The sequence below is a fragment of the Pseudopipra pipra genome, chromosome 2 (assembly GCF_036250125.1).
Source record: "Pseudopipra pipra isolate bDixPip1 chromosome 2, bDixPip1.hap1, whole genome shotgun sequence".
Taxonomy (NCBI): Eukaryota; Metazoa; Chordata; class Aves; order Passeriformes; family Pipridae; genus Pseudopipra; species Pseudopipra pipra.
Genome location: NC_087550.1, coordinates 119,360,896 through 119,376,899, shown reverse-complemented (window position 1 = coordinate 119,376,899; position 16,004 = coordinate 119,360,896). Strand labels below are relative to the sequence as shown.

The following is a 16,004-nucleotide window of genomic DNA, read 5'->3' as shown; positions in this document are numbered from 1 at the left end:
CGATCAAAGAATCATGGAATGCCAGAATGACTTGGGGGGGAAGGGATTTTAAAGCCCACCCAGTGCCACCCCTGCCATGGGCAGGGACACCTTCCACCAGCCCAGGGTGCTCCAAGCCCCGTCCAACCTGGCCTGGGACACTCCCAGGGATCCAGGGGCAGCCACAGCTTCTCTGGGCAACCTGGGCCAGGGCCTCACCCCTCTCACAGCCAAGAATTTCTTGCAAACCATGATTTTGTAGATTGTTGATTTGATCAGTGATCTTCACATCATGCTCATGGTTATAGCTCAGTGCCCACGGCCGGGTCGGGTGGCAGAGAATCCCCTCCCCTGTGGCAGCACGAGGGGGTTGTTTTGGGAGGTTTCAGCAGTGGATCGAGGCAATTTGCCCCTGTCGCAGACGAAAGACTCCCCAAGACCCGCGATGCTGATGGTCCCGGGAGGGCCCGGGCTGAGCCCCCGCAGGTCCTCAGGGCCGGGAGGGAGAGAGGAAAATCACTCGCAATGCAAATGCTGGAAAGCAGGAAATGCCTCACCCGGGAGTGTTAACTGCTGTTAATGGTTAATGCATCGCCAGTTTAAACTTCCCCAGGTGCAGGGGCTGATGCTCCCTCCGGGACCCGGCAGAGGGAAGGACCGACATCCCCCGCCCTGGAGCACCGGGGGAGTTGGGTCCCCGAGCTCTGCAGCGCCCGGGCTGTGCTTCCTCTCCCCACGCTGGGGCTGCTCCTCCTGGTGAGTCATTTCTTATCGAACACTGGGAGCTGGGGCAGTGATTCTGTTTGAAAAGACCGAAGGGAAGAAAAGCGGCGTGTGAGAGGAATAGATTTCCATAAACTGGGAAGTGGAGGTGGAAGGCGCTTTGCAGCCCACACGGAATCTCACCGGCTGGCCTGGGAACGTCCCCAGGCGGATTTAATCCCCAGTTCTAGACCCAGCCCGGCTCGATTCACCTGGGTGACGTGGGCTTGCAAGTGGAAGAGGAGACTGGATAAATATTTGCGTTGAGCTGAAGGTCTTTTCTGTACCGAGCAATGTTTTCGGTGGACTTTGAGTTCAGGGAGGCCGAGAATCCTCCTTAATGGAAGTGCTTAGAAATGCAAACACTGTCTTGGGTATCTGCGTTTGCAATGAGAGTAAACCAGGCTGCAAACAGGGAAGGTTTAGCTTTGGTCCGAATCCATCTGGTTTTCCTTCAATCCCAACCCTGGCCTGGAGTTTTTCTAGCGTATGAAGGAGCTTACATGGGGGCTGGGGGGCTAAAATGGGGGAAAGCACATAAACCCGTCAGTCCTGTGGTGCTCCTTCTCCTCAGAGCCCTTCTCACGGCAAAGCCTCCGCGGAGGAGCCGCAGCTTGGCTTGTTTGCATTATTCAAATGCGCAAAAATACCCGCAGGCCGATCAGTTATGGGAGGGCGCTCCCAACTCAGGGATGATGTTCCCAGCTCCAAACATCCAGCTCCCAGCTCAGGGATGATGTTCCCAGCTCCAAACATCCAGCTCCCAGCTCAGGGATGATGTTCCCAGCTCCAAACATCCAGCTCCGAGCTCAGGCTGCCCCGGCACTTCAGGAACTGTGACACTGAGTTCAGAGGCTGGGAGGTGCTGACATCGGGGCAGAACTCTGCACTCGGGGTGTCTCTCTGGCGTGTTTCTGCTTTGGGCCAGCATTCCTTTGTCCAAGGATCACTCTGTGCAGCCCACCACGTCTTTGCCCCTCTTGATGAAGGAGTAGAAAAGGAAGGAAGGAAAAGGCAGTAAAAGAAAGGGCTGGAGCCCCTCTGCTCTGGAGCCAGGCTCCAGAGAGCTGGGGGTGTTCAGCCTGGAGAAGGGAAGGCTCCAGGGAGACTTCAGAGCCTCTTCCAGTGCCTAAAGGGTCTCCAAGAGAGAAGTGTCAGGGATGGCCACAGCCCTCAGAGGTGCAGTTGGGTGTAAGTCACATTGCAGACGCTCCCCAGTGTTGGCACTGTGGCAGGGTTCATCCCTGTATTTGTGGTTTGTGCAAGGAGCTCTTGGAGATTCAGTCACTGATCTGAGCAGGGTGAGGAACTGTGTCGTTTCACCTCCCTGGAGGAGCACACAGTCCCACACAGACACGGCTCTGTGCTCACAGGTGCAGCCACCCATCGTGACAAGGCTGACGGGGGCTTTTATGACTATTTTTATGACTTTTGCAATCTTTGTGGGACAGTGGATAAAGCTGAGCTAGGAAAGGGCCTGGCCTGGTTTGTGGTGGTGGTGGAGGCACAGAGAAGATGTTTTCCTTACAGACAGTTTGTAGCACTGATAGAACAAACAAGGTGCTGCGTACAGCAAAGCACAGTGAGGGAACCCCGCAGGGTGGAAGGCAGGTGCCTTGTGCCCTGATTTGTAACATCAGTAGGGGGTTGTAGGCAAGTCCAGGCTCAGCAGGGACTGTTTATCCATCTCTTTCCTGCGCAGAGCCGAGCCAGGCTGACCCCGAGGACCGGAGCGCCATGTACGAGCTCAACGACAGCAGCTTCGACCCCGTCACCTTCGTCCTGACGGGCATCCCAGGCATGGAGGAGTCCCACATCTGGATCTCCGTCCCCTTCTGCCTGATGTACCTCACTGCAGTGTTCAGCAACTCAGTCCTCCTCTTCGTCATCAGCACGGACCGGAGCCTCCACGAGCCCATGTACCTGTTCCTCGCCATGCTGGCCGTCTCTGACCTCATGCTGTCCACCACCACGGTGCCCAAAATGCTGGCCATCTTCTGGTTCAGCGCCAGGGAGATCTCCTTTGATGCCTGCATCACGCAGATGTTCTTCACCCATTTCAGCTTCATCGTGGAATCCTCCGTGCTGCTGGCCATGGCCTTCGACCGCTACGTGGCCGTGTGTGACCCGCTGCGCTACTCGTCCGTCCTGACGCCCCCGGTGATCGGGAAGATCGCCCTCACCGCCGTCCTCCGGGGCTTCTGCATCATGTTCCCGCCCATCTTCCTGCTGAAGCGGCTGCCCTACTGCGGGCACAACGTGATGCCCCACACCTACTGCGAGCACATGGGCATCGCCCGCCTGGCCTGCGCCGACATCAGGGCCAACGTGTGGTACGGGCTGACGACGGCGCTGCTCTCCTCGGGGCTGGACGTCGTGCTCATCGCCGTGTCCTACGCGCTCATCCTCCGCGCCGTGTTCCGCCTCCCGTCCCCGCGGGCTCGGCTCAAAACCCTGAGCACCTGCGGCTCCCACCTCTGCGTGATCCTCATGTTCTACGTGCCCGCCTTCTTCTCCTTCCTCACGCATCGCTTCGGCCACCACATCCCCAGTCGCGTCCACATCCTCCTGGCCAACCTCTACGTCGTGGTCCCGCCCATGCTCAACCCCATTGTCTATGGGGTGAAGACCAGGCAGATCCGGGAGCGTGTCCTCCGCCTCCTCTGCCCCGCGGGGGAGTGTCCCTGCCCCGGCTGCGCGGGCAGGTGCTGAGCAGGGGAAGGGGGACACGGGACGGGTTTGGAAAGCAGCACCAAGAGCTGCAGCACTTCTCACCCAAGGTTTGCCCAAGGGGTTCAGGACAAGCTGAGGGTGGTGGGATTTCTGGGGCTTGGGTCATCAGCACTTTCACTGCTGTTTGTTTCTCCTGGAGCCGCTCCCCATGGCTGCTCCATCGTCAGAGACTGCGATGGAGAACCTCCTCAGGTTCAGCTGAGGGGCATCGAGGCTCCTACACCTCCTGACTCGCTGTCACCTGCTGCTGCTGGTTGTGTTTGCTGTCCTACAGACTCGTTTCTGCCTGTTCCTTCACCCGTTCTCTCAGTGCCCAGACTCTGAACACCTTGTCAGTCACCAGACCAGAGCCTGGCACATCAACCATGGCTGGGTGGGCAGCTCACTGCTCACCACGGCACAGAGGATGGGTGGCCTGCCCTGCCTTCGTTGCTGAGGGACCCCAGCACCTCTTGCTGCTGAAGGTGTTTGTTTCCCTGCTGAAGGTGTTTCCCTGCTGAAGAACTCTGGGAGGTCAGGAAAGGCTTTATTGTCCCATATCCCCTAAACCATGACTGCCCAACTGAACTCAAACGTCTGGAGTGGCTGGTGACCCCAAGGTGTCAGGGAATGGCTCTCCCTGGATATGGGCTCCACAGAATGTTGTGCCCTGCGTCAGGATAGGAGCTGGTGGATCAAACTCAGTCTCCCTGATGGAGAGCAGGAGCCACAGGTGCTCTGCTCTCTGGGACCAGGGGTCTTCACACCTGAATGACACAGGAGGTGACTGACACAGAAACCAATCCCTGCTCTGCTCCAGCCATCCCAGTAACAACTTCAAACAAAGGGAAAGAGAGAGATTTCTGATTTCAGATCAGAACCCCCAAACGTTCTTGACACTCTCAATGTGTTTCTTCTGTTTTTTTTTTTTTTTTTCTTCTGATTTGATCAAAGGAGGCACCCTGTGATGGGCACAGGGGAAATGAAAGTCTCTTCATTAAAGGCTGTTTTTCTCCCAGTGGAGATAACAGAGCCGGGTACAAAAGCTGCTCGTGTCGTTGGGTTTTTTTAATGTCCTCAGAACATTTGTGTTTGCACTGGCTTCCTTAGCAAAAGAAAGAGTATTTGCTCAGAACAGCCATGTGGTTTCTGATAGGAGAGGGAGCTGTGAGAAGGAAAATGCGTCAGGAGAGTGCGTTGCTGTTGGTAGCTCTGAGAACAGCTGAGCTGCCATTTGAGTTGCTCAATGTATGGGGCCTGGAGCAACCTGGGCTGGTGGAAGGTGTCCCTGCCCATGGCAGGGGGTGGAACAGAATGAGCTTTAAGGTCCCTTCCCTCCCAGACCATTCTGGGATTCCATGATTCTGGGGTTCTATGGATCTGTCTGCTCCTTGGGGTTTCCCATAATGGTTTTATGCCCTGGGGAGGCAGTTTTAAACTCGCTGCTCTGCTCCTTGGGTGGACATGGTGGCTGGGTCAGGAGCAAACTGCCCAGGGACATGTCCCCGAGTCAATGAATCACCAGCTGGGCCATTCCTGGCCAGGGGCCCATGCCTAATGGGGCATTAGCCAGCTGAGCAGGGAGATTTATATTTCAGCGTGGTTAAAATGTCAGCTTAATAACCCACACGTGGTGGGAAACTGCAGCTCCTGCACTTCCTACTTTTTCTCCAGCTCTGGAGACACCTATTCATTCTTAGCTCAGTTGATGGTTTTTGTGTCTTCGGAGTGCAAGAACCCTTTTCTGAGGGGGAGGAAGGGAAGGAGGAAGGTTCTGTGCCCATGGAAGGGTGTTGGAACAAGAAGAGCTTTAGGGTCCCTCCCAACCCCAACCATTCTACGTTCTTCCATGATTCTATAATTTCAACTGGGGTTTTATGAAAAGCAAATGAAATCTCAAAAACCTTTGGGAGATAAGTGGAAGTTGCTGAGAATCCTCTGCCCTCAGTGAATGTCTTTGCACACAGAGGAGCTGAGTCTGTGCCTGGAGTGGAGATGGAGCCTGGGGCTCGTGCTGAGTCGAGCTCTCAGCGTGTGTTTGAAAGGAAAACACTCTGCAGTGTGTGATTGCTTTGCTGCGTGGTCGGGACAGGCTTGGCTTTCATCACGGACAAAGCCTCGAGTGTGCAGGGTTCAAGTACCCCATTTCCACCGGGTTTATTGCTGTTCATGGACAGTGGGGCTTTGTCTGCAGAGCTCTGGGGACAATGAATTGGAGCAGAGAAGCTTCATGACTTTAGTTCCTCTCACTTCTCTCATCGTGATGTCTGGGCAGGTGGCAGGAGAGTGGCTCTGGGAAGGACGGGCAGGGGACAGGAGGAGGGGGTCACCCTCTGTGTCAGTGGCCAGCTGGAGGTGTGGAGCTCACCTGGGGGGGTGAGGAGCCGACCCAGTCAGGATGCCCCATCCCTGGAAGTGTCCCAGGCCAGGTTGGATGGGGCTTGGAGCACCCTGGGCTGGTGGAAGGTGTCCCTGCCCATGGCAGGGGGTGGAATGAGATGATTCCATCAAGTGCTAATTTAATAAAATCCCCACCACACACAGACATGGAGATAATAAACAGCACAGCACCTCCCTGAACTGTCCTGTCTGAAACGAGGTGGTAACCCAGCATTCAGGGGGAGGTTTTGGTTGGCTGATTTGCTCTCAGGAATCAGAGGTTCCTGCTGGTCCCCAAAGGTCCCTGACAGGTCCCTCAAGGGTCATGGCAGCCAGGAAGCTGCTGACTGCAGGTCCCCTGCCCTCACTGCCCAGCCTGCTCAGCGTCTCTGCAGGTTTCTAGGGGAGAAACAGTAATCCAATAAAATCAGAAATGGGGACAAAATCAACTGGAAGGTTTGTAGCAGGAATACCTGCTGATCTCCAGCTCAGAGCTCCCAGATTCCTCTCCATCGTGGTTCCCCAAAAAGCTAAAACAGTTTCTGGTTCCAAAACACTTTGAGTCTGGGGCAAGGACAGGGGTAAAGTTCACAGCTGGTGTACAGGTCCCTGCCCACCCAGGCTGGTCCAGGCACAGCCCTGGGAACCACTTTGGGATCCAGGACCAGGGAATGAATTGTGCAGGGCTGACTGTGGTGATGAGTAATGGAGTGGTGAGAACTCCCTGAGACTCCTTCAGGGACAGCCTGAAGGTCTGCAGGGGTTGTACAATCCCCACCCAATTAGTGCAGTGGTAGGAAATGCCCAGGGAGAGGAACCAGCGATGTCCCTGGTGCCCTTCACCACCTGTGCCAGCACAACCACAGCCCTGCAGTGCCCCAGGGCCACCAGAGGGGCCTTAAACACCAGGCTGGGGCTGTCCCAGGGCTGTCCCAGGAGGTGACACCCAGGAGGTGACACCCAGGAGGTGGGTGATGGCACAGGAGGTGGGTGATGGCACAGGAGGTGGGTGATGGCACAGGAGGTGGGTGATGGCACAGGAGGTGGTGGCACAAGGAGGGGGGTGACACCCAGGGCTGGGTCACAGCACTGTTGTTTCAGCTGGATGTGGTGAGACAGAGGTGGATTAGAGAGGTGGGATGGGCTGGGGTCCCTGCAGGGTTTATTGAGTGACACAGCCAGAGGTATGTGACCATTTTATTGAGTGACACAGCCAGAGGTACGTGGCCATCCCCTGGCAGCAGTTCCAGCTGGGTGAGCCCCAACTCCAGCATGAACTGGTCCAGGAGGGCACTGTTGTGTTTCTCAAGGGGGTGAACCAGCACCCTGCCCCTGCTCAGTTCCTCCAGACCTGGTGGATGTGAAGGGATTTCCCTTGGAGAAGGATGGGTTTGTGTTCCTCTAACACTTGGAGAGGACTGTGAGGGAGCCAGTGCAGAATGTGCTGTAAATTTTCCATATTCCCTAAGTCCCCAGTGCCTGGATGCTCAGAGAATTTCATTATTTATTTTGCACTGGCACCACAGCTCTTGGTGATCCAGCAGCAGCCTGGAGCCCTCCTCTGTGCTCCAGAGACAGAATGCACACAGTGGCAGCTCCTGACACACCTGGTCACTCCTTCTGGGACCCCAAATTCCCCTTTGGACCCTGGATATTGTGACAATGCCCTGCTGCTGAGGGCTTTTAACTTGTCTCTGCATATCTGGAGTGAATCTACTGAAGCATGCAGGGAAGGGAAAGGAGCTGGGAAGGGGCTGGAGCAGCAGGAGGGGCTGAGGGAGCTGGGGGGGCTCAGCCTGGAGCAAAGGAGGCTCAGGGGGGACCTTCTGGCTCTGCAACCCCCTGACAGGAGGGGGGAGCCGGGGGGGGTCGGGCTCTGCTGCCAGGGAACAAGGGACAGGAGGAGAGGGAACGGCCTCCAGCTGTGCCAGGGGAGGCTCAGGTTGGATATTGGGGAAATTCCTCCACAGAAGGGGCTGCCCAGCCCTGGCACAGCTGCCCAGGGAGGTGGTGGAGTCTCCATCCCTGAAGGGACTCGACAGCTGTGTGGATGTGGCACTTGAGGACACGGGTCAGTGGTGGCCTTGGCCGTGCTGGGGGAGAAATTGGACTTGATAATCTCAGCAGCCCAAAGAATGGTGGGACTCTACCAGGGGCAGATCAGCAGATCTGGACAACGTGTGCCTGGGGGGTCTGGAAGAGCAGGTGGAGGAGCCACCAGAACTGTGAGTCTTCCTTGGGTGTCCCCTGGCTCAGCCAAACCAGTCAGGAAAAGAAAAAAGGTTTGACTTAAGTCAGGAAAAACAGAAGTTTATGTGCTTCAATTTAACAGAGGAATAGGATTATCAGAGAAATCTGAAACGGTTCCATTTGCCTTTAGATCCAAATAAAATAATGGCAAAGTGAACACGAGACTTGATCAATACAGTGTAAAAGGGCAGGAATGTGATTAACAGCAATCAGGGCTCTTTGGGGTTTGCCTTCCGTGGAGTCCTGGCATTCCATTCTCCAGTGACTCCAGATGGGGTCACAAACTTACCCCAAGGCTGGACACAACAATTTTTTATTGTCACAGCACTGTGATGCAGAGCTCATTATGTCACACAAACAAACTAATAAATGATAAGTAAAGCAGCTGCTGGTGGAGTTTGGCCAACTACAAAGTCTCACTTCAATACATGTCTCGTTTCCCATCCATGTCTCATTTTCCATACGTCTCATTTTCCATCCATGTCTCGTTTTCCATACATGTCCCATTTTCCATACATGTCCCATTTTCCATACATGTCCCATTTTCCATACATGTCTCATTTTCCATCCATGTCTCGTTTTCCATCCATGTCTCATTTTCCATCCATGTCCCATTTTCCATCCATGTCTCATTTTCCATACATGTCTCATTTTCCATCCATGTCTCATTTTCCATACATGTCTCATTTTCCATACATGTCTCATTTTCCATCCATGTCTCATTTTCCATCCATGTCCCATTTTCCATCCATGTCTCATTTCCCATCCATGTCTCATTTTCCACACCTTCCCGGGGAGGTTCTGCAGGGATTGGCCGAGTGCTGGGTCTGCTGTTCCGTGATGGGCAGCAGCTCTGTAGAAACAAGCACAAAATCCTTGCTAATCAGGTTTTTAGCTCCTGCACAGACACTGGAGAGGAGTGCAGAGTCACCCCAGGAGGGGCCAGGGGCTGCTCCAGGGAAGGGGCCCAGCCCTGGGGGGGATTGGGAAGCTCAGGGGTCTGAGGGAAGGGGAGTTTTGGTGGGGACACTTGGGGGGTGCTTGGCCCCAGCGTGAGGGTCCCCGTGTGTCCCCAGGGGGTGATGGTGGCAGCACAGGGCCATGTGTCCCTCAGCTTGTTCCCAAACGCTTCACCCAGTCCCCAGGGCCACATTTTGGGACGTGGATGGGGAGGGAATGGTGAAGGGGGGCTTAGAGTCGTGCTGGCTTCCAAGGGAGGTCCTGCTCCTCCCAGAGCTTCCCAGTCCCCTTGGGACACCTCTCCCACTGCTCCAGTGGTGATGGGGATGAGACAAGGAACCAGCACATGGATCCAACTTTGAAGGAGAATGAAAGCAAAGCACCTTACAGGTGCTTTTTGGGGTGATGAAGGGGCGAAGGTGGGTGATCACAGCAGTCCTTTGCTGTGAAAAATAAGTCTTTTGTTCCAGAGACTGCTGGAAATCAAGAGGAGCTCCTTGAGTGTCTGCTGAGGGGCTGGGAGGCTGTCAGGTGACTTCAGGTGAGCTGTGGGGTGCTACCTTGACCTAAACAGTGTGGCCTTCCCCCTGGGCTGGGGTAGGAAGGGGAGAGCTTTCTTTACATATTTTAGCATTTCTGGCATGAAATATCCCTCTGTTGGTCTGGTAAATGCAGAAGGGCAAACCCCTGGTTTGAGCCATGGACATCTTTGGACTGTGAGCACCATCTGGAGAGTTCCCTCTGCATTAGAGCAACGGGGGAGTCTGGAGCATCTGCCTGGAATCCCAGCTCTCCCTGGACAATGTAAGTTATCAGATGGAACAGGAACAAAGTGTGAATTTTCTGTTTCTTCTGGCTGACCTTGTACAGGGCTGACTGATTTACAGCCCAGAGCAGGGGCTGGAGCAGGTTTCCTTGGAGAGCTCATGAGCTCCATCCTCAGAGGATTTTGGCACTCAAGCCCTTGGCTGACCCTGCTCTGTGCAGGTGGTGGGACCAGAGACATCCCAGGGTCCTGTCCAGCCTGGACCACTCCACAGTTCTGTGGCTGTGAGAGGCTGTCATGGGTTAGGTTCTGTCACGGGGGTTCAAGACCTGCAAGACTAAAGCTTTGTCCTTTTTCAGTCACTGGAAGCCTTGAGGGAAGTGCAAGGAGCAGGCTGCAGTGGCAGTGGCTGCAGTGGCAGCTGGCAATGGCAGTGCCCCAGTTCCCATCACCTGTGTCCTGGCATGGGGGAGTCTCCCCCCTGGTCCTCCACCCACTTCCAGAGGTCTGTTCCAGCAGTTGGTGGCTGTTAGACAGGAGCTGCTTCAGTGCAGCCTCTGAGGGCTGGGATTACCCAGGGGACTCTATTCTGTCTCAGAATACCAGAGTGGGTTGGGTTGGGAGGGACCCCAAAGCCCATCCAGTGCCACCCCTGCCATGGGCAGGGACACCTTCCACCAGCCCAGGGTGCTCCAAGCCCCGTCCAACCTGGCCTTGGACACTTCCAGGGATCCAGGGGCAGCCACAGCTTCTCTGGGCAACCTGGGCCAGGGCCTCCCCACCCTCCCAGCCAGGAATTCCTCCCCAGTCTCCCATCTATCCCTGCCCTCTGGCAGTGGGAAGCCATTCCCCCTTGTCCTGTCTCTCCAGGCCTTTGTCCAAAGTCCTTCTCCAGCTCTGGTTTGGGGATCAGTGCTTGACAAAAACAGCAAAAAGTTCTGAGCAGGGAGACAGAACAGACATTATTCCAGGACTGTAGAAAACACTTGTTTTCTACAGGGTACAAAACATTAATTTTTAAAGAGCTGTAAGGCATCTTCATTGGGGAAGTCCCAGGAGAAAACATCTGATGCTGAGGATTGTTTAATGCCCTTGAGAAAGATGAATTGGAATGAATGGAAAACTAAGCCAGACATATTCTGATTAGAAATAAAAGCCTTATTTTGAATAATGAGAATAATTAACTGCTGTGAGAGGCACGTGAGAGCAGCAGCAGATTTCCCAGCAGTGACTGTGCCCATATCTCCATGGCCCTGTGGAGAGGGGAAGTTTTTGGGTACAAAGTTGTTTTCTCAGTGACATCTTTGGAGGACCAAGCAGCTCTCCTGTCCTCACTCCTGGTTTGCCCCCCAGCTCCTGCTTCTGTGCATGTTTGCAGTGTGACAGTTCCTGGTATTCCTGAGCTGTTCCTGTCCATCCCCTTTGGATGGGCTCTTCCCAGCAAGGATAGATCTCAGAATCACAGAATTTCCTGAGCTGGAAGTGACCCACAGGGACCACCACAGCCCAAGGAACATCACAGTCCAAGTCACCAGGGTCTCTACAATCCTCCTGGGCTGCCTGAGCCCTGCTGGGCTGTCCTTCAGTGTCAGTTCTGAGCTGTTTTACCCTTAAAGGCCCTCCCTTTCCACGCAGGGCTCTGTGACCTGCAGGTGAACCCCAGCAGTGAAGTTTTATGGGTACAACACTCGTTTGCACAGTTTGAAGTTCCCAGAGTGGAGTGGAGGAGCACGTGGACAGCAGTGAGGAGTTTCTGATGGGCAAATCTACACAGAGCCAAAGCTCTGGGTAGAGTCTGAAGGGACTCCAGAGTTTTCCAAGGCCACCCAGAAGCAGAATTCATGACTGTTTTCCACACACCTTCCTATGAGCATCTCCAGCCACGGCTCTTCCATGAACAAATAGAAAATCAATGCCAAGCACACTGTGGAAAGTCCCCTCAGAAGGATTCTATGTGGATTTTGAGATATACTGGTTAAAAAGGAATTATTTTAGCTTTAGAAGGTTGACATTTGTTGACATGTGGCTGTGCCAGGTGCCAGGGGACAGCACCAGGGCCAACGTGAGCCGGTGGGAAGCAACTCATTTGCTTTCTCAGTGAGAAATTCTTCCCTGTATTACGGAATCATGGAGCCATGGAGTGGTTTGGGTTGGTAGGGGCCTTAAAGATCATCCAGTTCTAGCCTCTGCCACAGGCAGGGGCACCTTCCATTATCCCAGGTTGCTCCATGTCCTGTCTAACCTTGGACATTCCCATGGATGGGGCAGCCACAGCTTCTCTGGGCAACCTGTGCCAGTGCCTTCCCACCCTCCCAGCCAGGAATTCCTCCCCAGTCTCCCATCTAACCCTGCCCTCAGTTCAAAACCATTCCCCCCTGTGCTATCCCATCTCAGTGAGCAGGAGCAGAGCCACAGCCAGCAGACAGGAGGGTGGGGGGCACTGCCACTGCTGTCCCCAGTGGGCAGAGGGGCTGTGGGTGGCAGTGAGGGGATGAGGGATGAACCGTGGGGACAGGGAGCAACCTGGCACTGGTGCCATGTCCCAGGTGCACGTGGCAGCAGATTTTGTCCAAGCAGACAACTGCAGAGCAGAGCAGCTCTTTGGGACTGCAAACACCCCCTGGGCTTTGGAATTGCCTGCTCCTGGCACAGAGTCTGGGAACAGACAGCACAGCTCATCCCTCGGGAGCTGCCCTGGGCACGACCCCCAGGCAGGAGCAGGGCTCTCTGTGAATGGACCGGGGGAGTTCTGATGAACAGAAAACTTTTGTAATTCAGAAAATTGACGTGGACATCAAATACCCCGAAAGCTGCGAGTGCAGGCTGAACAAACAAAGCTGCTCTGCTCTGCACCTGGGCTTTTCCAGCGCCCCCACGAGCACTGCTCTTTGGATTTGCAGGTGAAGAAACTGAGCAGCGACCTGGGCACTGTGAAAGCTTCTTTCCAGGCACCACACAACCAAGAAACGAACCATGGGGTGCTGAGACACGTTTGCCTCCTTTGGGCTCTGTTTCGAAACAAACCCAGTTTTTCTCGGCTGGGTGAAGATTTGTTCTGCTGGTGGTGCTGGAGTGTGTCTGCTCTGGGAACAGGGAACTCAGTGTGGATGCTGCCAAAACCCACCACTGCTGGGAGCCCGTGAGAGGAGAGGGGGGAGCCCAGGTGTGGGGGTGCAGGGCTGGCAGCAGAACCCCAGAACGCCCCAAAGGCTGGCTGGGATGTGAAGATTGGGGGTGTTTGACATCCCCAAAGCAAAGCCAGGACAGGGGTGTTCAGAGAACGAGGGGAGCAGGGTCTGGAGTGGAGAGGGAAGGTCCCTGGGGGCTCTGCAGTGGGGTTGGCCATGGCAGCCTGCAAACAGGTGGGTGTGCTGGTTGTCTCAAGTGGAAATGGTCCTGGAGTTCCCTGAGCTCGTGATTCCCATGTCATGCTTCTCCCTGGGCCCCAGGGATGAGGTTGGCTGGGAACCAACCTTCGAGCTGAAGGCTGGACCTTTCCATGTGTTCCTTCTCACAATGGCTGAGCTCTGGTGCCCACCCATGTTCTCTGGCACCAGCCCCTTCCCTGGCAGAGGCAGCAGTGTTGGATAGTTCCAGGCACGTGTTCCCAGCCTGGCCAGGACAGCAGATATCATCTGCCCAGCATCCCCCTGGAGAGCACCAGCTGAGCTTTTCCAGGGCCTGGAGCAGTGATTCCACAGCAGCAGCAATCCTGCAGCTCTCTGGGACACCTGTGCCAGCCCAAAGCATGACACAGCCAGGCCTCACCTTGGATTTGGGATTTATTTGGATTAGCAATCCAAGTGGAGAGTGACTTTGTACATGGGCAGAGAGGGACAGGACACAGGGCAATGATTTTAAACCAACAGATGTCAGGAGGAATCCTTCCCTGGGAGGGTGGGGAGCCCCTGGCCCAGGTTGCCCAGAGAAGCTGTGGCTGCCCCTGGATCCCTGGGAGTGTCCAAGGCCAGGTTGGATGGGGCTTGGAGCACCCTGGGCTGGTGGAAGGTGTCCCTGCCCGTGGCAGGGGGTGGAATGGGATGAGCTTTCGGGTCCTCTCAAACAACCCATTCCATGTTTCCATGACTCCTGCAATACCTGCAACCCTACCCAAGCAGTAGCATGGTGGCACTCTTGCCTCGGGGGCTCAGGGGTGTTTGATGCTGTGCTTCACATTGCTCTTGTGGAATTATTATTTTTATTATGGTCAAAACCTTCCTGTGTTTCTCCAGGTGCTGGAGTGACTCCCCTGCTGCTGCTGCCTGGAGTTCATCAGTGCTGGAATGGTCCAGCAGGAAACTTCCTGCAGGTGGATGTGTTCCAGCATTAACCACGGTGAGATCCCTGGGGCTGGAGGGAGGGGTGGGCACCCACTGCCCCGGGGGGGGGGCCCAGTCATTCGTAGAATCATAGCTTGGAAGGGTTTGGAAGGGACTTTAAAGATCATTTAGTTCCACCCCCTGCCATGGGCAGCGATGCCACCCTGGCACTCCACTTCCAAGGAGGGCTCCAGAGCCCCAAACTCTTCCTCCCATCCCTTAGAGGAGCCTAGCCCTCAGATTCCTCTCTCATTGCTGTGGGGGAACTCTTCCAAATTCCTTTTAGGGAATCAATCACCAAGAGCGATCTGCATAACAATAATTATTCCGGTCAGGGATTGCTGTTTCTGCGGGTGTGCTCAGCTATTTGCAGCAGTGATCTCCTCCCGTGCTCGCCCTGCCGCTCGCCCCTGTCCGTGTCACACTGGCTTGGCGAACTCCTCCACCTGTTTTCCCAAGTTTGGCTGAGCCCCCAGGACGGGAGGGGCGGCGGGGCCGTCGCTGTGCCCTGCTGGGTCTCACGGAGCCGCCGTCGGGACCCGGGAGTGCAGCGAGCGGCACCTCCTGCGTGTGGGGCCGGGGAGTGAGGGGCACCGCAGGGCTCAGCTCCTCCCTGGGGTCTGGGAGGGCACCGCAGGGCTCAGCTCCTCCCTGGGGACTGGGAGGGCACCCCCGGGCTCAGCTCCTCCCTGGGGTCTGGGAGGGCACCGCAGGGCTCAGCTCCTCCCTGGGGACTGGGAGGGCACCCCCGGGCTCAGCTCCTCCCTGGGGTCTGGGAGGGCACCGCAGGGCTCAGCTCCTCCCTGGGGTCTGGGAGGGCACCCCCGGGCAGCGGGAGCTGCCGAGCAGGGCACGGAGCCTCCCCGCCCTCGGGGGTCCCGAGCGGGTACGAGCGCTCCCACCGCCCCAGCGCAGCCGGGAACCCTCCCCAGGTCGGGAACCCTCCCCGGGTCGGGAGCCGCTGTTTGTGCGGTGGATTTGGGGCCCCAGGGATCTCTGGGGCGCTGAGAGGCTGGCGCAGAGCTGTCAAATCCCTGTTAACAACAAACCGGGGAAAAGCCTTCCCTCCTGAGCGGAGACATCGACTGAGATCCGCCGCGCTCCGACGGGGACGAGGTGTCCCCGAGAGCTGGGGACGGGGGCTGGGGGTGTCCTGAGAGCTGGGGCTGGGGGTGTCCTGAGAGCTGGGGACGGGGGCTGGGGGTGTCCTGAGAGCTGGGGCTGGGGGTGTCCTGAGAGCTGGGGGTGCGGGCTGGGGGTGTCCAGAGAGCTGGGGTTGGGGGTGTCCTGAGAGCTGGGGCTGGGGGTGTCCTGAGAGCTGGGGGTGCGGGCTGGGGGTGTCCTGAGAGCTGGGGGTGCGGACTGGGGGTGTCCTGAGAGCTGGGGGTGGGGGCTGGGGATGTCCTGAGAGCTGGGGGTGGGGGCTGGGGGTGTCCTGAGAGCTGGGGGTGCGGACTGGGGGTGTCCTGAGAGCTGGGGGTGGGGGCTGGGGATGTTCTGAGAGCTGGGGGTGGGGGCTGGGGGTGTCCTGAGAGCTGGGGTGCGGGCTGGGGGTGTTCTGAGAGCTGGGGATGGAGGCTGGGGGTGTCCTGAGAGCTGGGGGTGCGGGCTGGGGGTGTCCCCGAGAGCTGGGGGTGCGGGCTGGGGGTGTCCCCGAGAGCTGGGGGTGCGGGCTGGGGATGTCCTGAGAGCTGGGGGTGCGGGCTGGGGGTGTCCTGAGAGCTGGGGGTGCGGGCTGGGGGTGTCCCCGAGAGCTGGGGGTGCGGGCTGGGGGTGTCCTGAGAGCTGGGGATGCGGGCTGGGGGTGACCGAGCAGCAGGAGCAGGCGGGAGTGGCCCCGCACGCCCAGGGAGATGCTCGGGGGGCGATGCCGGCGT

The 16,004-nt window shown here is 56.7% G+C and overlaps 2 protein-coding genes across 2 annotated transcripts in view; one reads left to right on the top strand and one right to left on the bottom strand.

Annotated features, from left to right (window-relative positions):
• Positions 1 to 16,004, bottom strand: part of NUP98 (nucleoporin 98 and 96 precursor) — a 209,302-nt gene that overhangs the window by 36,301 nt on the left and 156,997 nt on the right. The gene's annotated exons all lie outside the window — the stretch shown is intronic.
• Positions 2,449 to 4,508, top strand: LOC135410477 (olfactory receptor 52B2-like). Its single transcript, XM_064647232.1, has one exon. The coding sequence runs from the start codon at positions 2,479 to 2,481 to the stop codon at positions 3,451 to 3,453; it is 975 nt and encodes a 324-aa protein (XP_064503302.1). The 5' UTR covers positions 2,449 to 2,478; the 3' UTR covers positions 3,454 to 4,508.